Genomic DNA, 21,290 nt, shown 5'->3' on the forward strand with positions numbered 1-21,290 from the left:
AAGGTTAGAGTTAAGGTTAGAGTTAGAGTTAAGGTTAGAGTTAAGGTTAGAGCTAGAGCTAGAGTTAGAGTTAGAGTTAGAGTTAGAGTTAAGGTTAGAGTTAGAGTTAGAGTTAGAGTTAGAGCTAGAGTTAAGGTTAGAGCTAGAGCTAGAGTTAGAGCTAGAGTTAGAGTTAGAGTTAGAGTTAAGGTTAGAGTTAGAGTTAAGGTTAGAGTTAGAGTTAAGGTTAGAGTTAGAGCTAGAGTTAAGGTTAGAGCTAGAGCTAGAGTTAGAGTTAAGGTTAGAGTTAGAGCTAGAGCTAGAGTTAGAGTTAGAGTTAGAGTTAAGGTTAGAGTTAGAGTTAGAGTTAGAGTTAAGGTTAGAGTTAAGGTTAGAGTTAAGGTTAGAGTTAAGGTTAGAGTTAGAGTTAAGGTTAGAGTTAGAGTTAAGGTTAGAGTTAGAGTTAAGGTTAGAGTTAGAGTTAAGGTTAGAGTTAGAGTTAAGGTTAGAGTTAGAGTTAAGGTTAGAGCTAGAGTTAAGGTTAGAGCTAGAGCTAGAGTTAGAGTTAGAGTTAGAGTTAAGGTTAGAGTTAGAGTTAGAGTTAGAGTTAAGGTTAGAGTTAAGGTTAGAGTTAGAGTTAAGGTTAGAGTTAGAGTTAAGGTTAGAGCTAGAGTTAAGGTTAGAGTTAAGGTTAGAGTTAGAGTTAAGGTTAGAGTTAGAGTTAAGGTTAGAGCTAGAGTTAAGGTTAGAGTTAGAGTTAGAGTTAGAGTTAAGGTTAGAGTTAAGGTTAGAGCTAGAGCTAGAGTTAGAGTTAGAGTTAGAGTTAAGGTTAGAGTTAGAGTTAAGGTTAGAGTTAGAGTTAAGGTTAGAGCTAGAGCTAGAGTTAGAGTTAGAGTTAGAGTTAGAGTTAGAGTTAGAGTTAGAGTTAGAGTTAGAGTTAGAGTTAAGGTTAGAGTTAAGGTTAGAGCTAGAGCTAGAGTTAGAGTTAGAGTTAGAGTTAAGGTTAGAGTTAAGGTTAGAGTTAAGGTTAGAGTTAGAGTTAAGGTTAGAGCTAGAGTTAAGGTTAGAGCTAGAGCTAGAGTTAGAGTTAAGGTTAGAGTTAGAGTTAGAGTTAGAGTTAAGGTTAGAGTTAAGGTTAGAGTTAGAGTTAAGGTTAGAGTTAAGGTTAGAGTTAGAGTTAAGGTTAGAGTTAGAGTTAAGGTTAGAGCTAGAGTTAAGGTTAGAGTTAGAGTTAGAGTTAGAGTTAAGGTTAGAGTTAGAGTTAAGGTTAGAGTTAGAGTTAAGGTTAGAGCTAGAGCTAGAGTTAAGGTTAGAGTTAGAGTTAAGGTTAGAGTTAGAGTTAAGGTTAGAGTTAGAGTTAGAGCTAGAGTTAAGGTTAGAGTTAAGTTTAGAGCTAGAGCTAGAGCTAGAGTTAAGGTTAGAGTTAGAGTTAGAGTTAAGGTTAGAGCTAGAGTTAAGGTTAGAGCTAGAGTTAAGGTTAGAGTTAGAGTTAGAGTTAAGGTTAGAGTTAGAGTTAAGGTTAGAATTAGAGTTAGAGCTAGTTGTTCAGGATTGTGTGCTGTGGCTGTGGGAGTAGTGAAGCAGTCATTCGATATATACATCTACAGTAACACTGGAATTCTGTCTGTGACACACACACACCTTATATTCCAATATATTTCATTTGTGTAGCTACCTGTTTTCCAACAATACCATACGTCATATGTTCACATGACACCCCAGCCACACGACCAAATAAAACATGGCATCCCCATCTGGGACTAAACTCTCCTTCTCTCGCCCCTCTCGTTCCTCCCCTAGTTCCTCCTCTCCTTCCTCCCCTCCCCGTACCCATTCCTCCTGTATCCCTCTCTCTCTCCCCTTTCTACATACTGCTCTCTTTCTCCACTCCTCTCCTCTCCCTCCCTCTCTCCCTCCTTTCTGTCTTCCTCTACTCGCCCTCTCTCTCTGGTCTGTTCCCTCTCTTGGTCTGGGTGGTCATCAGAGCAGGATGCAGGGCAGGGTGTGTGTGTGGAGTGTGTCTGTCCTCCTGTCGATGACACTGGGATGGACGCAGGCTCAAAGCCAGACCACTAACTTTACAAGGTGAGTCACACAAGAAGGTGTGTACGTTCACTTGAGGGTGCATTTGTGTGTTTAAAGAATGTGTGCGTGTTAGTGTCAACGTGTCTTTGGTCAGTGTGTACCCAGTGTGCATGTGTGTGTTTGTGTCAACATTTCATGTGCGTGCATATTAACACGGGTAGATTTGAACACAGTAAACCAGTTGGCTTGCCTGTTTGTCTGTAAACATTTGCATTTTTCATCTGTTCCTGTCTCTCTGCACTGTTTTAATCTGTTCCTGTCTCTCTGCCCTGTTTTAATCTGTTCCTGTCTCTCTGCACTGTTTCCATCTGTTCCTGTCTCTCTGCACTGTTTCCATCTGTTCCTGTCTCTCTGCACTGTTTCCATCTGTTCCTGTCTCTCTGCCCTGTTTTAATCTGTTCCTGTCTCTCTGCACTGTTTCCATCTGTTCCTGTCTCTCTGCCCTGTTTTAATCTGTTCCTGTCTCTCTGCACTGTTTCCATCTGTTCCTGTCTCTCTGCCCTGTTTTAATCTGTTCCTGTCTCTCTGCACTGTTGTTTTCCCCTAAAACTCAATTCTTTCCCTTAGTGTAGTTAGAAATAGCATGTTGGCGGTTCGGCAGGACCCACAGGAGGACATGAGGTTCGTATAGAGACTGGCTAGTCTCTGCTGTGTGTCTGTGGCCCCATGCTTCCTAGTGCACCACTTTTCATCAGATCCCTTTCAGCCTCAATGGTCCAGATGGAACTATGGGATTTTGGATCTTTATCATCAGAACTTTGACTCTCCGTCGAATTTGTGACGGCCCGCTTCTCGCTACCCACTTCACTAAAACCACCACACGAGATACAGAGCAGTGGAACGTTAGCGCAGGTTTGACAAACAGATACTCGTGGACTGTTTTATTTAGCTTGGCACAGCAGAAGGGAGTGACCAGACCACTTGAGATATTTAGGACATTGGACCACTCAGTGTGGCTTTGAACACAAAGCAGCCCTGTCAGGGCCTGCCTCTGGAAGTGGAACATGGTTGGAGAAGGGACGCGGGTCAGGGAGGGAAACACGACATTTCTGAACTATAAACTGAAGCTCTGGGGGTTGGGATAAAAAAACAAAAGAAGTGTTGACTGGGATATGATTTTGTGTATACAGCACAGTATGTTGGAACACACTGATGTCTTTTACAACAGATCAGATCCACTGAAGTTGTTTGAATTAAATATTAATGTCAAATAAGCCTGAGGGCTTGCTGTAAAATATACCTCTGTGTGTGTGTGTGTGTTGGTGCATGCGTGCTAAGGTGCAGAGAGTCCAGTCCAGTTCAAGTGTTCAGCAGTCTGATGGCTTGTAGATAGAAACTGTCTCTGAGCCTGTTGGTATCCGACTTCGACCCGACGGTAAGGAAGAGAACAGCTCATGGCAGGACGTGCTGTTGCGCCCTCTTGACAACAGTGGGTGGTGTTGTCGGTCCATGGACTCAGAGGAACTGAAACCACCCCCTCCCTATATGCTGACTTGTCGTTGTCTGTTATCAGGCCTAACAAACCGTGGTGTCCTCAGCAAACTAGATGATAGGGTTGGTGTCGTGCAAAAAGCCACACAGTCGTGGGTAAACAAGGAGTACAGCAAAGGGCTGAGGAAACATCCCTGGGGGGGGCTCCTGTGTTTGTGTTGAGAGTCAGTGTGGAGGAGGTGTTGTTGCCAATCCTCACAGCCTGTGGTCTACCCGTCTGGAAGTTCAGGAAGTCCAGTTGCAGAGGGAGGTGTCCAGACGCAGGGCTCTGAGCTTGGTGTCCAGACGCAGGGCTCTGAGCTTGGTGTCCAGACGCAGGGCTCTGAGCTTGGTGTCCAGACCCCGGGCTCTGAGCGTGGTGTCCAGACGCAGGGCTCTGAGCGTGGTGTCCAGTCCCAGGGCTCTGAGCTTGGTGTCCAGACCCAGGGCTCTGAGCTTAGTGTCCAGACGCAGGGCTCTGAGCTTAATGTCCAGACGCAGGGCTCTGAGCTTGGTGTCCAGACCCCGGGCTCTGAGCTTGGTGTCCGGATGCAGGGCTCTGAGCTTGGTGACGAGCTTGGAGGGAACAATAGTGTTGATTGCTGAACTGTAGTCAATGAACAGCCTTCTCACATAGGTGTTCCTCTTGTCCAGATGTGTAGCGGCCGTGTGAATAGCGATGGAAATGGCATCTTCGGTGGATCTGTAGACTAATTGAACGGTAGACTAATTGTAGTGGGTCCAGTGTGTCTGGCCTTGATGTGAGTCTTGTCCAGCCTCTCGAAGCGCTTCATGATGACCAGGGTGAGCACGACGGGGGCCATCTTGTTTTTCTTGGGCACTGGGATGATGGCGATCTCCTTACAGCAGGTGGGGACTACAACCTGGGACAGGGACAGGTTGACGCTGTCCGCCAGCTGGTCAACACACACTCTCGTGTTAAAGCGGTGCCACATCACACACACACAGTATACATTCATACTACACACACGTCACAACTGCTACTACCAGACTCTTATTATACTGCTCAGTTTATACACTGTCCCCCATCCTCCTTCCCCAGTACACGTTTAAATATTACATGATAAATTGTCCCTTCCTGTATTATACTGATGCTAAAATGTTTATTCTATTCCACTGAGCCATTTACTTTATGTTGGTATTCTGATATTTGATTATTTCTTATTGTTGTTATATTGTTGAGAAGGAACCTGCAAGTTAGCATTTTGCTGTATGATGTATACCATACATACAAATAACAAAACTCAAAACGTGCGTATACGTGTGTGTTTATGCTTGACTATGCTCCAACATACATATTATCAGTGCTTACTGCTCAGGTTTGGGCCTACCATTATAAAAACACTCCCCTATGTGGGTTCACAGGCCCTTCCCAGCATCAGAGAACAGAGTGGGTCTGTGTTGCCGGGGGTTTCAGTGTGTTTAGAGAGGGGTTCTGGCCCCAGAATGTTGATGCTGAAAGGAGTTACCTTAGTAGTAGTAGTAGGTAGCGACTTCTGAAATCGTTTTCTCTAACTCTGTGTCGTTTTATCTGTCGAACTGCTTTGCTTTATCTTGGCCAGGTCGCAATTGTAAATGAGAACTTGTTCTCAACTTGCCTACCTGGTTAAATAAAGGTGTTCTCAACTTGCCTACCTGGTTAAATAAAGGTTAAATAAATAAATAAATAAAAAATGATAAAACATGCCATATGGATCGGTTCATTTTTACTCACAGAAAAGAGAAATAATATAATATCATATATATAATATCATATATAATATAATATAATATCAAGTCAAATAGATAATAAACAAAAGTTAAATAATCAATAAAAAATATATACTCTAAACATTACACTCACAAAAGTTCCAAAAAAAGAAAGATGTTTCAAATGTCATATTATGTGCAAATAGTTAACGTACAAAAAGGAAAATAAATAAACATAAATATGGGTTGTATTTACTATGGTGTTTGTTCTTCACTGGTTGACCTTTTCTCGTGGCAACAGGTCACAAATCTTGCTGCTGTGATGTCACACTGTGGTATTTCACCCAGTAGATATGGGAGTTTATGAAAAATGTGTTTGTTTTTGAATTCTTTGTGGATCTGTGTAATCTGAGGGAAATATGTCTCTCTAATATGGTCATACATTTGGCAGGAGGTTAGGAAGTGCAGCTCAGTTTCCACCTCATTTTGTGGGCAGTGTGCACATAGACCTGTCTTCTCTTGAGAGCCAAGTCTGCCTTTGGCGGCCTTTCTCAATAGCAAGGCTATGCTCACTGAGTCTGTACATAGTCAAAACTTTCCTTAAGTTTGGGTCAGTCAATTGTGTTGCTGTCCTGGGGCTCTGTGGGGTGTGTTTGTGTTTGTGAACAGAGTCCCAGGACCAAATTGCTTAGGGGACTCTTCTCCAGGTTCATCTCTCTGTAGGTGATGGCTTTGTTATGGAAGGTTTGGGAATCACTTCCTTTTAGGTGGTTGTATAATTTAACGTCTCTCTCTCTCTGTCTCCTCCCACGATCTCTCCTGCTCCCTCTCTCCTGCTCTCTCTCTCTCTCTCTCTCTCTCTCTCTCCCTCCCTCCCTCCTGCTCCCTCTCTCTCAGGCCTATCTTCCACTGTGGAGGTCACTTGGTGACTGAATCAGGCTTCGTGGGCAGTGAGGGTTTCCCCAGCCACTACAAACCCGACAGCAAATGCACCTGGTACATCACTGTAAGTACCCAACAGAATATAACACCACAACACTTGGTACATCCCTGTAAGTACCCAACAAAGTATATACCACAACACCTGGTACATCCCTGTAAGTACCCAACATAGTATATACCACAACACCTGGTACATCCCTGTAAGTACCCAACATAGTATATACCACAACACCTGGTACATCACTGTAGGTACCCAACATAGTATATACCACAACACCTGGTACATCACTGTAGGTACCCAACATAGTATATACCACAACACCTGGTACATCACTGTAGGTACCCAACATAGTATATACCACAACACCTGGTACATCACTGTAGGTACCCAACATAGTATATACCACAACACCTGGTACATCACTGTAGGTACCCAACATAGTATATACCACAACACCTGGTACATCACTGTAGGTACCCAACATAGTATATACCACAACACCTGGTACATCACTGTAGGTACCCAACATAGTATATACCACAACACCTGGTACATCACTGTAGGTACCCAACATAGTATATACCACAACACCTGGTACATCCCTGTAAGTACCCAACATAGTATATACAACAACACCTGGTACATCCCTGTAAGTACCCAACATAGTATATACCACAACACCTGGTACATCACTGTAGGTACCCAACATAGTATATACCACAACACCTGGTACATCACTGTAGGTACCCAACATAGTATAACACCAGAAGTACTACTCAACCCGTCCAGCTGCATCGTAGCTACAATAACACTACCTTCTACATGAAGTAACAGGTACAGGTACTATAACAGAAGTACTACTCAACCCGTCCAGCTGCATCGTAGCTACAATAACACTACCTTCTACATGAAGTAACAGGTACAGGTACTATACAGGTACAGGTACTATAACAGAAGTACTACTCAACCCGTCCAGCTGCATCGTAGCTACAATAACACTACCTTCTACATGAAGTGTAACTCATTCACAATAACATCTGTTGTCCTTTGATGAGATAATATAATATTTATATGTACATATTCTTATTCATTCCTTTAGACTTGTGTGTATAAGGTAGTTGTTGGGAAATTGGTCAGAACTAGAAGCACAAGCACTTCGCTACACTCGCATTAACATCTGTATGTGACCAATAACATCTGCTAGCCATCTGTATGTGACCAATAACATCTGCTAGCCATCTGTATGTGACCAATAACATCTGCTAGCCATCTGTATGTGACCAAGCCCAAGGGACTACTGGGGGGGGGGGGGGGGGCACTTGAACATTCATAGTGTCATTCCAAAAAGTGATCAAAGTCAACATCTACTCACAGACTCCAACCTTGACTTTCTCTGCCTCTCAGAGACACGGCTCCATAAACACTCTCCATATGCTGCTTTGATTGTGATTGGCTACAATGTTTTCAGGAGAGACGGGATTGGAGGAAGAGGAGGGAGGGGGTGTGATGATTTACATTAAAGAACATATCCGATGCAAACACATTGAGTGGTCATGTGATAATGAAAAGGTCAACCAGTGGCCTGAACGTTACACAGTCTCCCCAAATTTATTTTTACCCTTATCGGAATGTATAGAACACCTTCCACCAAAAGTCTGTTTTTTGATCAGTTTAATAACATGCTTATGAAAATGTGATTTTGGGAAAGAGTTCATCTTAATGGGAGATTTCAACATTAGTTATGAAGACAAGTCTTGTAGGAAAACCCTCAATCGGATCACTAATACCTTTGACCTTACACAGCTAGTTAAAGGGCCGACCAGGGTGACTTGTTGCTCTAAAACACAGATTGATTTGGTGTTCAGTAATAAACCAGAGAGAGTGACTAAATCATTCAATATGGTTACTGGGCTGTCTGATCATAATCTGACACTTATAGCCAGAAAGCTGTCTAAGAGCAGGTTTAACTTCTCTACTGAACAGGTTTACGCTATAGACTGAACAGGTTTAACGTCTCTACTGAACACGTTTAACCTCTACTGAACAGGTTTAACCTCTCTACTGAACAGGTTTAACCTCTCTACTGAACAGGTTTAACCTCTCTACTGAACAGGTTTAACCTCTCTACTGAACAGGTTTAACCTCTCTACTGAACAGGTTTAACTTCTCTACTGAACAGGTTTAACTTCTCTACTGAACAGGTTTAACCTCTCTACTGAACAGGTTTAACTTCTCTACTAAACAGGTTTAACTTCTCTACTGAACCGATTTAACCTCTCTACTGAACAGGTTTACGCTATAGACTGAACAGGTTTAACTTCTCTACTGAACAGGTTTAACCTCTCTACTGAACAGGTTTAACTTCTCTACTGAACCAGTTTAACCTCTACTGAACAATTTTAACTTCTCTACTGAACAGATTTAACTTCTCTACTGAACAGGTTTAACTTCTCTACTGAACAGGTTTAACCTCTACTGAACAGGTTTAACTTCTCTACTGAACCGATTTAACCTCTCTACTGAACAGGTTTAACTTCTCTACTGAACCGGTTTAACCTCTCTACTAGAGGGCGATCAGATTTGTGATCATAATCCCTAGCTGTGTGTTGCCGCTTTCCATGTAGCTTGTGAGGTGTGGAAACACTTTGTTGCTTTTATGAATTTTGTCTTGCTGCTTTTTGTTCTATGTTGCTCTGTCTGTATGCTACGTCTTGCTTGTCCTATGTTGCTCTGTCTGTATGCTACGTCTTGCTTGTTCTATGTTGCTCTGTCTGTATGCTATGTCTTGCTTGTCCTATGTTGCTCTGTCTGTATGCTACGTCTTGTTTGTTCTATGTTGCTCTGTCTGTATGCTACGTCTTGCTTGTTCTATGTTGCTCTGTCTGTATGCTACGTCTTGCTTGTTCTATGTTGCTCTGTCTGTATGCTACGTCTTGCTTGTTCTATGTTGCTCTGTCTGTATGCTATGTCTTGCTTGTTCTATGTTGTTCTGTCTGTATGCTACGTCTTGCTTGTTCTATGTTGCTATGTCTGTATGCTACGTGTTGCTTGTTCTATGTTGCTCTGTCTGTATGCTACGTCTTGCTTGTTCTATGTTGCTCTGTCTGTATGCTACGTCTTGCTTGTTCTATGTTGATCTGCGTGTGCTCACTGCTCATTGATTGTCTGTATTGTAATTGTTTTTAATAACCTGCCCAGCGACTGAGGTTTAAAATGAGCCGACTGGCTAAAACCGACACTTTACTGAAACGCTATCAATGTGCACTGTCCCTGTAAAAATAAAATTAACTCAAACCAATAAAATGGTATAACATAACCTCTGACTTTTAGCCCCCTCACGTCTACATCCCATAATACCCAGGTCCCCGATGGCCACGTTGTCATGCTTTCCTTCCGCATGTTTGACCTGGAGGCCGACCCCACCTGTCGCTATGACTACCTGGACGTGTACAACGGCCACTCCCACACCATGCAGAAGCTGGGCAGGTTCTGTGGGACGTTCCGGCCCGGGGCTCTCATCTCTACCTCCAACACCATGATGCTGGAGATGGTGTCTGACAGCAGTACAGGAGGACGGGGGTTCGCGGCTCACTACCAAGGAGGGAAACCACACGTGGAGGGTGAGGGGTGATTATTGATACTATGGACTCATAGACAGTGAGTGTGATTATTGATACCATGGACTCATAGACAGTGAGATGTGATTATCGATACCATGGACTCATAGACAGTGAGATGTGATTACTGATACCATGGACTCATAGACAGTGAGATGTGATTACTGATACCATGGACTCATAGACAGTGAGATGTGATTATTGATACTGTAGTTTCATGCTCTTCAGCCTGTCTCTATTTAAAGTGTCTGTCTCTCTCTCTCTTTCTGTCACTGTCTCTATGTCTCTCTCTCTCTTTCTGTCACTGTCTCTGTGTCTCTCTCTCTCTTTCTGTCACTCTGTCTCTGTGTCTCTCTCTCTCTCTGCCTCTGTCACTCTGTCTGTCTCTCCTCAGAGAATCAGTTCTGTGGGGGTAGACTAACGAAGGCTCAGGGTTCAGTCAAGACACCCAACTGGCCCAACTCAGATTACCCAGCAGGCATCAGCTGCTCCTGGCACATCTCCGTGGAGCCCAGCAATGTCAGGCCTCAACCAATCCCGACACAGCATCAGCAGCACACCTCCACCATTCACAATACAGCATCAGCAGCACACCTCCGCCAATCACAACACGGCATCAGCAGCACACCTCCACCAATCACAACACAGCATCTGCAGCATATCTTTTCACTTTATTTAGGGTTCATCGTTAGAGACTACTCTGGAAGCTTAAGTTATGGGAGTAGATATGTGTGTGTGTGTGTTTGTGTGTGTGTGCGTGTGTGTGTGTGTGTGTGTGTGTGTGTTTGTGTGTGTGTGTGTGTGCGTGTGTGCGTGCGTGCGTGTGTGTGTGCCTCCTGACTGCGGTCCTGTGACGTGTGCAAATGAAAGGCTTCATTGAAGGAGAAGGGCGTGTACATGTTTGCCAAGAGAGAGAGAGAGGAGGAGAGAGAGAGAGAGGGAGAGACAGAGAGAGATACAGGGAGAGACACAGAGAGAGAGAGAGAGAGAGAGAGAGAGAGAGAGAGAGAGAGAGAGAGAGAGAGAGAGACGGAGAGGGAGAGAGAGGCAGAGAGAGAGAGAGAGAGAGAGAGAGAGAGAGACGGAGAGGGAGAGAGAGAGAGGGAGAGGGAGAGGGAGAGAGAGAGAGGGAGAGAGAGAGAGAGAGAGAGAGAGAGAGAGAGAGAGAGAGAGAGAGAGAGAGAGAGAGAGAGAGAGAGAGAGAGAGAGAGAGAGAGAGAGAGAGAGAGAGAGAGAGAGAGAGAGAGAGAGAGAGAGAGAGAGGAGAGAGAGAGAGAGAGAGAGAGAGAGAGAGAGAGAGAGAGAGAGAGAGAGAGAGAGAGAGAGAGAGAGAGAGAGAGAGAGGAGAGAGAGAGAGAGAGAGAGAGAGAGTAATGCCCCTCTGTATTCTAAATGTCAGCGCCGACCAGCTCCCTTCACTCTACATTACAGTGCAAGAATTATGAATAACAAGAAGCAACTACAGTGTCACATAACTAAAACCTACCTTAGAGTTCTGAGCTCATATCTGTCAAAAGATGATTCTGAGATAAATGGCTTTGAAGTTCCAACACTCATTGGTTTGAATGGTGTGACCAACATGGTTTGGGTTATGAATGTGTTTCCGTCATCTTATGAAAGTCTGTTCTGACATTGTGACTGGTTATGTTTCCTAGGTGATCGAAATCAAGTTTGTGAAGTTGGATATAGAGGCTGACACGTACTGTCGCTATGACTACGTGGCATTCTTTAATGGGGGTGAGAGGGACGACTCGCGCCGCATCGGGAAGTACTGTGGTGACAGGGTACCAGGGTCAGAAAATGTTCTTACAATGTTACTGAAATGTTTACCAAATGTTGTTACATTTTCACTTAGATTTGTAAAATTTTTCACTACTATCAAAAGGATTTTTCCAACTCTACCATGGCTCTCTCTCGTCACTCTCATTCCCGTCGCTATTGACTCTTCCCTCTTCTCCTCCTCTTCCTCTCTCTTTCCCCTCCTCTCTCTTCTTCCTCTCTTTCCCCTCCTCTTCCTCTCTCTTTCCCCTCCTCTCTCTTCTTCCTCTCTATCCCCTCCTCTTCCTCTCTTTCCCCTCCTCTTCCTCTCTCTTTCCCCTCCTCTCTCTTCCTCCTCTCTTCTCTCTTTCCCCTCCTCTCTTTCCCCTCCTCTTCTTCCTCTCTTCTCTCTTTCCCCTCCTCTTCTTCCTCTCCTCTCTCTTTCCCCTCCTCTCTTTCCCCTCCTCTTCTTCCTTTCTCTTTCCTCTCTTCTCTCTTTCCCCTCCTCTTCCTCTCTCTTTCCCCTCCTCTCTCTTCCTCCTCTCTTTCCCCTCCTCTTCTTCCTCTCTCTTTCCCCTCTTCTACTCCTCCTCTTCCTCTTCTCTCTCTCTCTTTCCCCTCCTCTTCCTCTCTCTTTCCCCTCCTCTCTCTTCCTCCTCTCTTTCCCCTCCTCTTCTTCCTCTCTCTTTCCCCTTTTCTACTCCTCCTCTTCCTCTTCTCTCTCTTTCCCCTCCTCTTCCTCCTCTATTTCCCCTCCTCTTCTTCCTCTCTCTTTCCCCTCTTCTTCTCCTCCTCTTCCTCCTCTCTCATCCCCTCCTCTTCTTCCTCTCTCCTTCCTCTCTTCTCTCTTTCCCCTCCTCTTCCTCTCCTCTTTGCCTTCTTCTTCCTCGCCTCTCTTTCCCCTCCTCTTCCTCCTCTCTTTCCCCTCCTCTTCCTCCTCTCTCTTTCCCCTCCTCTTCCTCCTCTCTTTCCCCTCCTCTCTCTTTCCCCTCATCTTTGCCTTCCTCTTCCTCCTCTCTCTCATACCCTCCTCTTCTTCCTCTCTCTTTCCCCTCCTCTCTTCCTCTCCTATCGCTTTCCCTCCTCTTCCTCCTCTCTCTTTCCCCTCCTCTTCCTCCTCTCTCTTTCCACTCCTCTTCCTCCTCTCTCTTCCCCTCTTCCCTCTTCCTCTCCTCTTCCTCTTTCTCTCCTCCCCTCATCTTCCTCTCCTCTCTCTGCCCCTTCTCTTCCTCTCCTTTCTCTTTCCCCTCCTCTCTCTTTCCCCTCTTCTTCCTCTCCTTTCTTTCCACTCCTCTTCCTCTCCTCTCTCCCCTCTTCCTCTCTCTCTCTTGTCCCTCTCTCTTTCCCCTCCACTTCCCCTCATCTCTCTTCCTCTCCTCTCTCATCCTCTTCCTCTCCTCTCTCTCTTTCTCCTCTCCTCTCCTCCATTCCCTCCACCCCTCATACAGGACCCTAGTGACCAATGGGAACGAGCTCCTGGTGCAGTTTGTGTCTGACCTCAGTGTGACCTCCAACGGCTTCATGGCCCACTACTCCAGCGTGCCCCGGGGGTCCCGGACGCCCTCCTCCGGGGAAGACAGCATCCATGGGTCTCGGGTCGCCGCAATACCCCAGAAACCTACCTCCAAGCCGACCAAACCAGCCCGGAACACTCCTAAACCCAAGCCAGCCATCAGGGCCAAGCCCACCCCAAAACCAGCCACCAGACCTGGGGTGAGGATACCAGTGAAGCCTCCACCACGTAAGCCTACAGCCAAGCCTGGAGTCAGACCCATACCTAAACCTGGTACCAAGGCTAAACCAACTCCTAAGCCTGGTACCAAGGCTAAACCAACCCCTAAACCTGGTACCAAGGCTAAACCAACCCCTAAACCTGGTACCAAGGCTAAACCAACCCTTAAACCTGGTACCAAGGTGAAATCCAAGCCCACACCAAAACCAGGGGCCAAAACAGTGAAACCAACTAAGAAACCTTTCTCTAAGCCTGGAGCCAAGCCCACACCTAAACCAGGGACTAAGCCTAAAACCACAGCTAAGCATGGACCGAGCCGGACTAAGACTGTGACTAAGAAACCTGCCGTGAGCAAGAAACGTGAGTTACAGTCTGATGAGGGAACAACTGTTTGATACTACACTGTGATTGTTACTGCTGCTTTTCAGACATTTTGTTTAGAAATAACAGCGTGTGTGTGTGTGCATGCGTGTTGGTGTGTGTGTATTTTGTAGCCCTACCGATGAATCAGCTGTGTACCGTGGCTTGTAAGAGGACAGGAACACTTCAATCCAACTTCTGCCCTAATGATTTTGGTGAGTCACACCCTCTACCCCTCTTCTTATCTCTTTGGGTCTTCCTGTCTCCCTGTCTCCCTCTCTCCTATCTCTCTCTCTCTCTCTATCCCCCCGTCTCTCTCTCTCCCTGTCTCTCTCTCTCCCTCTCTCTCTTTCCCGGTATCTCTCTCTCTCCCTCTCTCTCTCTCAATCTCCCTGTCTCTCTCTCTCTCCCTGTCTCTCTCTCTCTCTCTCTCTGTGTCTCTCTCTCCCTGTCTTCCTGTCTCTCTCTCTCTCTCTCTCTCTCTCTCTCTCCCTCCCTGTCTCTCTCTCTCTCTCTCTCTCTCTCTCTCTCTCTCTCTCTCTCTCTCTCTCCCTCATTCATTGGCATGGTTTTAAGTTGTTATATTGGTTGTCATAGCTACAGTATTTGTGCTAGTAGATTGGTAGGTGACCTGCATGGGCACAGTTTAATGGTAGACAGGAAGAAGACACAGCACTTAGAACAATTATTCTAAATCACTCAAAACAAGGTCCTGTGGGGAAACCTCTCTCTCTCTCTCTCTCTCTCTCTGTCCCTCCCTGTCTCTCTCTCTCTCTCTCTCCCTGCCATTCTCAGATTTTAACAAACAAACACCAAATAATAGCCATTGGAAAATGTTTGTCACAAGCCTTGATATGACAATAATATCTTAATCCCTCACAGAGAAGGAAGTGGGATGAGTGAGTCAGAAACTACAAACCACAGAAATAGAATCCTGGTATCCTGTTTAAACCCCTCCCACTCGGTATCTTACTCCCCCCCCCCCCCCCCTCTCCTCTCTCCCAACTCCCAGTGATCACAGGGAAGGTGACATCCTTGGTCCCAGGCCCTAGGGGTAGTGTGACTGTGGATGTGTCTCTCATCAAGTCCTATAAGAGTGGCCGCATGGCCATCACCAAATCAGGGCCAGCCATGTCTGTCAAACTCACCTCCAACTGCAGGAATTGCCCCAGCCTACGCAAAGGTATGTGCCGTCTCACATACACTGACTATACCAAACATTAGGAACACCTTCCTAATATTGAGTTGCACCCCCCCCCGCAGTCCCCCATCCTTTTTGCCCCCAGAACAGCCTCAGTTCATCGGGGCATGGACTCTACAAGGTGTCGAAAGCGTTCCACAGGGATGCTGGCTCATGTTGACTCCAATGCTTCTCACAGTTGTGTCAAGTTGGCTGGATGTCCTTTGGGTGGTGGACCGTTCTTGATACACACAGGAAAAACTGTTGAGGGTGGAAAAACCCAGCAGCTTTGCAGTTCTTGACACAAACCGGTGCACCTTGGCACCTACTACCACACCTCGTTCAAAGGCACTTAAATATTTAGTCTTGCCCATTCCCCCTTTGAATGGCACACATCACAATCCATGTCTTCAAGGCTTAAACATCCTTCTTTAAACCTGTCTCCTCCCCTTCGTCTACACTGATTGAAGTGGATTTAACAAGTGACATCAATAAGGGATCATAGTTTTCACCTGGACTCACCTGGTCAGTCTATGTCATGGAAAGAGCAGGTGTTCATAATGTTTTGTACACTCAGTGTTCATCTGGCACACACACACACACACACATACACACACACACACACACACACGCACAACTGAGTAGAACACTAGCCTCTTTAACTGTCTGGTTTGGTGGATGGACTAATTCAGGGTTTCTCAAACTCGGTGCCGGGGCCCCACCTGGGTGCACCTTCTGGTTTCTGTCCTAGCACTACACAGCTGATTCAAATTTTTATTTTATTTTTTAATTTTACCTTTATTTAACCAGGCAAGTCAGTTAAGAACAAATTCTTATTTTCAATGACGGCCTGGGAACAGTGGGTTAACTGCCTGTTCAGGAGCAGATCAGTTGGTTATTTGAATAAGCTGTGTAGTTCAGGGGGAGGACCAAGTTTGTGAAACCATGGACTAATTGACTGATTAGTAAATTGGATAATTCATTAATTTGTTAATTCATTCATCTATCCGTCCATCCCATTAATTGATTAATTCCTTAATTCATTCATCTATCGATTAATTGATTGATTCATTCATTCATTCAGGAGCGAACTACGTGCTGATGGGCAAGGTGGATGTGCAGGGGCGTGGCCTTCTCAACCCCTCCAGCTTCGCTCTCCTGTACAAGGCGGTCCACGCCAAAGCACTGGCCAATCTCGCCCGCCAATCATGCTGATCTTACAGCCCAGTCCACCAATCACAGAGTTGGAAAACCCTGCCATTCCTCCTACTGTACCAACCTACAACAACTGTTCAAATATGAAAACGAATTCTAAACGAGCGAATCAAAATGATTCAAAATGAGGACCAACGACCAAAGATGGTTTCCGTAAGATTAGGGGTAAGGGGCTCTTTTTATGTTGTCGTATTGCTATTTCGTATTTTTATACACTCAGATATACTTATTTGTATGTAAATTGTGATACTTCTGTGAATAAAGGATGTATATCGCAAAAGATTAGATTATTTTGTGTGTTACGTCAAGTTTAATTTTCTTAAACTAAAACATCAGTAAACGACCTATGACCTCATCAGCAGCAGTACTTTCACCATCGGGTAGCCTAGTGGTTAGAACGTAGGGGCGGCAGGTAGCCTAGAGGTTAGAGTGTAGGGGCGGCAGGTAGCCTAGCGGTTAGAGAGTTGGGGCGGCAGGTAGCCTAGCGGTTAGAGTGTAGGGGCGGCAGGTAGCCTAGCGGTTAGAGTTTAGAGGGGGCAGGTAGCCTAGCGGTTAGAGTGTAGGGGGGGCAGGTAGCCTAGCGGTGAGAGTGTAGGGGCGGCAGGTAGCCTAGTGGTTAGAGAGTAGGGGCGGCAGGTAGCCTAGTGGTTAGAGTGTAGGGGCGGCAGGTAGCCTAGTGGTTAGAGAGTAGGGGCGGCAGGTAGCCTAGTGGTTAGAGTGTAGGGGCGGCAGGTAGCCTAGTGGTTAGAGAGTAGGGGCGGCAGGTAGCCTAGTGGTTAGAGAGTAGGGGCGGCAGGTAGCCTAGTGGTTAGAGAGTAGGGGCGGCAGGTAGCCTAGCGGTTAGAGTGTAGGGGCGGCAGGTAGCCTAGTGGTCAGAGTGTAGGGGCGGCAGGTAGCCTAGTGGTTAGAGTGTAGGGGCGGCAGGTAGCCTAGTGGTTAGAGTGTAGGGGCGGCAGGTAGCCTAGTGGTTAGAGTGTAGGGGCGGCAGGTAGCCTAGCGGTTAGAGTGTAGTGGCGGCAGGTAGCCTAGCGGTTAGAGTGTAGGGGCGGCAGGTAGCCTAGTGGTTAGAGTGTAGGGGCGGCAGGTAGCCTTGCGGTTAGAGTGTAGAGGGGGTAGGTAGCCTAGTGGTTAGAGTGTAGGGGCGGCAGGTAGCCTAGCGGTTAGAGAGTAGGGGCGGCAGGTAGCCTAGTGGTTAGAGTGTAGGGGCGGCAGGCAGCCTAGTGGTTAGAGAGTAGGGGCGGCAGGTAGCCTAGTGGTTAGAGTGTAGGGGCGGCAGGTAGCCTTGTGGTTAGAGTGTAGGGGCGGCAGGTAGCCTAGTGGTTAGAGAGTAGGGGCGGCAGGTAGCCTAGCGGTTAGAGTGTAGGGGCGGCAGGTAGCCTAGCGGTTAGAGTGTAGTGGCGGCAGGTAGCCTAGCGGTTAGAGTGTAGGGGCGGCAGGTAGCCTAGTGGTTAGAGTGTAGAGGGGGTAGGTAGCCTAGTGGTTAGAGTGTAGGGGCGGCAGGTAGCCTAGCGGTTAGAGTGTAGGGGCGGCAGGTAGCCTAGTGGTTAGAGAGTAGGGGCGGCAGGTAGCCTAGTGGTTAGAGTGTAGGGGCGGCAGGCAGCCTAGTGGTTAGAGAGTAGGGGCGGCAGGTAGACCTGGTGGTTAGAGAGTAGGGGCGGCAGGTAGCCTAGTGGTTAGAGAGTAGGGGCGGCAGGTAGCCTAGTGGTTAGAGTGTAGGGGCGGCAGGTAGCCTAGTGGTTAGAGTGTAGGGGCGGCAGCTAGTCTAGTGGTTAGAGAGTAGGGGCGGCAGGTAGCCTAGTGGTTAGAGTGTAGGGGCGGCAGGTAGCCTTGTGGTTAGAGTGTAGAGGGGGTAGGTAGCCTAGTGGTTAGAGTGTAGGGGCGGCAGGTAGACTAGAGGTTAGAGTGTAGGGGCGGCAGGTAGCCTAGCGGTTAGAGTGTAGGGGCGGCAGGTAGCCTAGCGGTTAGAGTGTAGGGGCGGCAGGTAGCCTAGCGGTTAGAGTGTAGGGGCGGCAGGTAGCCTAGCGGTTAGAGTGTAGGGGCGGCAGGTAGCCTAGCGGTTAGAGTGTAGGGGCGGCAGGTAGCCTAGCGGTTAGAGTGTAGGGGCGGCAGGTAGCCTAGTGGTTAGAGAGTAGGGGCAGCAGGTAGCCTAGTGGTTAGAGTGTAGGGGCGGCAGGTAGCCTTGTGGTTAGAGTGTAGAGGGGGTAGGTAGCCTAGTGGTTAGAGTGTAGGGGCGGCAGGTAGACTAGTGGTTAGAGTGTAGGGGCGGCAGGTAGCCTAGTGGTTAGAGAGTAGGGGCGGCAGGTAGCCTAGCGGTTAGAGTGTAGGGGCGGCAGGTAGCCTAGCGGTTAGAGTGTAGTGGCGGCAGGTAGCCTAGCGGTTAGAGTGTAGGGGCGGCAGGTAGCCTAGCGGTTAGAGTGTAGGGGCGGCAGGTAGCCTAGCGGTTAGAGTGTAGGGGCGGCAGGTAGCCTAGCGGTTAGAGTGTAGGGGCGGCAGGTAGCCTAGTGGTTAGAGAGTAGGGGCGGCAGGTAGCCTAGCGGTTAGAGTGTAGGGGCGGCAGGTAGCCTAGCGGTTAGAGTGTAGTGGCGGCAGGTAGCCTAGCGGTTAGAGTGTAGGGGCGGCAGGTAGCCTAGCGGTTAGAGTGTAGGGGCGGCAGGTAGCCTAGCGGTTAGAGTGTAGGGGCGGCAGGTAGCCTAGCGGTTAGAGTGTAGGGGCGGCAGGTAGCCTAGCGGTTAGAGTATAGGGGCGGCAGGTAGCCTAGCGGTTAGAGTGTAGGGGCGGCAGGTAGCCTAGCGGTTAGAGTATAGGGGCGGCAGGTAGCCTAGCGGTTAGAGTGTAGGGGCGGCAGGTAGCCTAGCGGTTAGAGTGTAGGGGTGGCAGGTAGACTAGCGGTTAGAGCGTAGGGGCGGCAGGTAGCCTAGTGGTTAGAGTGTAGGGGCGGCAGGTAGCCTAGTGGTTAGAGAGTAGGGGCGGCAGGTAGCCTAGTGGTTAGAGCGTTGGGTCAGTAACTGAAAGGTTGCTGGATCAAATCTCTGAGAAAGACGAGGTAAAAAAAAAATCCACCCGGAAGACACGTTTCAGTTGAATGCATTCAGTTGGACAACTGACTAGGTATCTCCCCTTTCCCCATCTGGTCTCAATGAGTATGGACATACTCGGCTATTTACAAATCAATGGCTGCACCTGCTGGTAGTTTGTGGTTAAGCAATCACACCTAATGAGGTTCATGTATGATATTGAATTTTCACCACCTCAAAATAACAAAGGAACTGATTTGAAATGGCCTTTTATTTTGTTATGGTTATATTAGAACATCGAATTTTATATTGACTTTTATAAATAATATCAACTGTATATTATCAACGAGGGAAACAGCAGTGTCCTATTTGGGATCTATTCCTTCCTATGTAATGGTCTGTATCAATGTTAAACTCTGTTCATCAGAATTATAAAGTGTTACATAATGGCCTTGACAAGTAACCTGTGGTCACCTTCAGGACAAAGATGTGTAGTCATGGGGACACATGGCTCAGAGACGGTTTGTGTCGCCCCCCGGTGGTCTATTGAGGTATTACGCTTTCTCTCGTCCTGTATTTCAAACTCTGCTGCTTTCAGACCATCTGCCTCTGTCTCTCTCTCTCTCTCATCTCTCCTTCTCCTCATTCTCACTCTCTCACAGTAACTCACTGGCTAAGCAAGGGAAGGTGACACTGCTGGAGGGAGGGAGGGAGGGAGGGAATACAAAGAGAGCTTGAACTGCTGCCAACTCTCCTCTGTTGTACCTCTCTCTCTCTCCTCCATCGCTCTTCTTTGTCTACCCATCTCCTATTTCAGTGATCTATTGAACGCTGAGAGAGAGAGAGAGAGAGAGAGAGAGAGAGAGAGAGAGAGAGAGAGAGAGAGAGAGAGAGAGAGAGAGAGAGAGAGAGAGAGAGAGAGAGAGAGAGAGAGAGAGAGAGAGAGAGAGAGAGAGAGAGAGAGAGAGAGAGAGAGAGAGAGAGAGAGAGAGAGAGAGAGAGAGAGAGAGATAACCATGTAATTGCCAGCTGCTCATGCTCCTCCACACAGCACTGACACAGCAGAAAACACTGAAACACACACAGGACAGCTTGACACACTCTGTCTATAGAATAGCAGCAGCATTCAGAGCCCTTTACTCTTCCAATGTTACAGTTACAGTTTTTTGCCTCATCAATCTACACACAATACCCCATTATGACAAAGATTTTTTTTTTTTACATTTTAGCTAATTTATAAAAGCTAAAAACCTGAAATATGACATGTATATAAGTATTCAGTACCTTTACTCAGTACTTTGCTGAAGCACCATCTGCAGCGATTACAGCATTGAGTCTTGTTGGGTATGACGCTACAAGCTTGGCACACCTGTATTTGGGGAATTTCTCACATTCTTCTCTGCAGATCCTCTCAAGCTCTGTCAGGTTGGATGGGCAGTGTCAATGCACAGCTATTTTCAGGTTTCTCCAGAGATGTTCGATCGGGTTCAAGTCTGGGCTCTGGCTGGGTTACTCACGGACATTCAGAGACTTGTTCCAAAGCCACTCCGGCGTTGTCTTGGCTGTGTGCTTAGGGTCGTTGTCCTGTTGTAAGGTGAACCTTCACCCTGGCCTGAAGCCTTAATTGCTCTGCCTTAGGTTTTCATCAAGGATCTCCCTGTACTTCACTCTGTTCATCTTTCCCTCGATCCTGACTAGTCTCCCAGTCCCTGCCGCTGAAAAGCACCCCCACAGCATGATGCTGCCACCACCATGCTTCACTGTAGGGATGGTGCCAGGTTTCCTTCAGATGTGATGCTTGGCATTCATTCATGGTCTGAGAGTCTTTAGGTTCCGTTTGGCAAACTCCAAGCGGGCTGTCATGTGGCTTCCGATGGCCACTCTACCATAAAGGCCTGATTGGTGGAGTGCTGCAGAGAAGGTTGTCCTTATGGATGCATTTCCTCAGAGGAAATATATTTTCACCATCGGGTTCTTGGGCACCTCCCTGACCGATTGCCCAGGTTGGCCGGGCGGCCAGCTCTAGGAAAAGTCTTGTTGGTTCCAAACTTCTTCTATTTAAGAATGATGGAGGCCACTGTGTTTTGGGGGACCTTCAATGCTGCAGACATTTATTGGTTGACCAGGTTGGCCGGGCGGCCAGCTCTAGGAAAAGTCTTGTTGGTTCCAAACGTCTTCTATTTAAGAATGATGGAGGCCACTGTGTTTTGGGGGACCTTCAATGCTG

General features: G+C 47.1%; 1 protein-coding gene across 1 annotated transcript; it reads left to right on the forward strand.

The window, feature by feature from the left end:
* The first annotated feature begins 1,828 nt into the window (after positions 1 to 1,828).
* LOC109896525 (procollagen C-endopeptidase enhancer 2) lies at positions 1,829 to 16,073 on the forward strand. The gene is made up of 9 exons (XM_031832581.1): positions 1,829 to 2,064; positions 6,142 to 6,250; positions 9,549 to 9,807; positions 10,199 to 10,323; positions 11,460 to 11,596; positions 13,011 to 13,654; positions 13,789 to 13,869; positions 14,667 to 14,837; positions 15,919 to 16,073. Exons 1-9 carry the CDS (start codon positions 1,970 to 1,972, stop codon positions 16,047 to 16,049), a joined length of 1,752 nt encoding a protein of 583 aa, XP_031688441.1. The 5' UTR covers positions 1,829 to 1,969; the 3' UTR covers positions 16,050 to 16,073.
* Positions 16,074 to 21,290: the final 5,217 nt, after the last annotated feature.

The sequence above is a fragment of the Oncorhynchus kisutch genome, linkage group LG9, assembly GCF_002021735.2.
Source record: "Oncorhynchus kisutch isolate 150728-3 linkage group LG9, Okis_V2, whole genome shotgun sequence".
NCBI classification, from domain to species: Eukaryota; Metazoa; Chordata; class Actinopteri; order Salmoniformes; family Salmonidae; genus Oncorhynchus; species Oncorhynchus kisutch.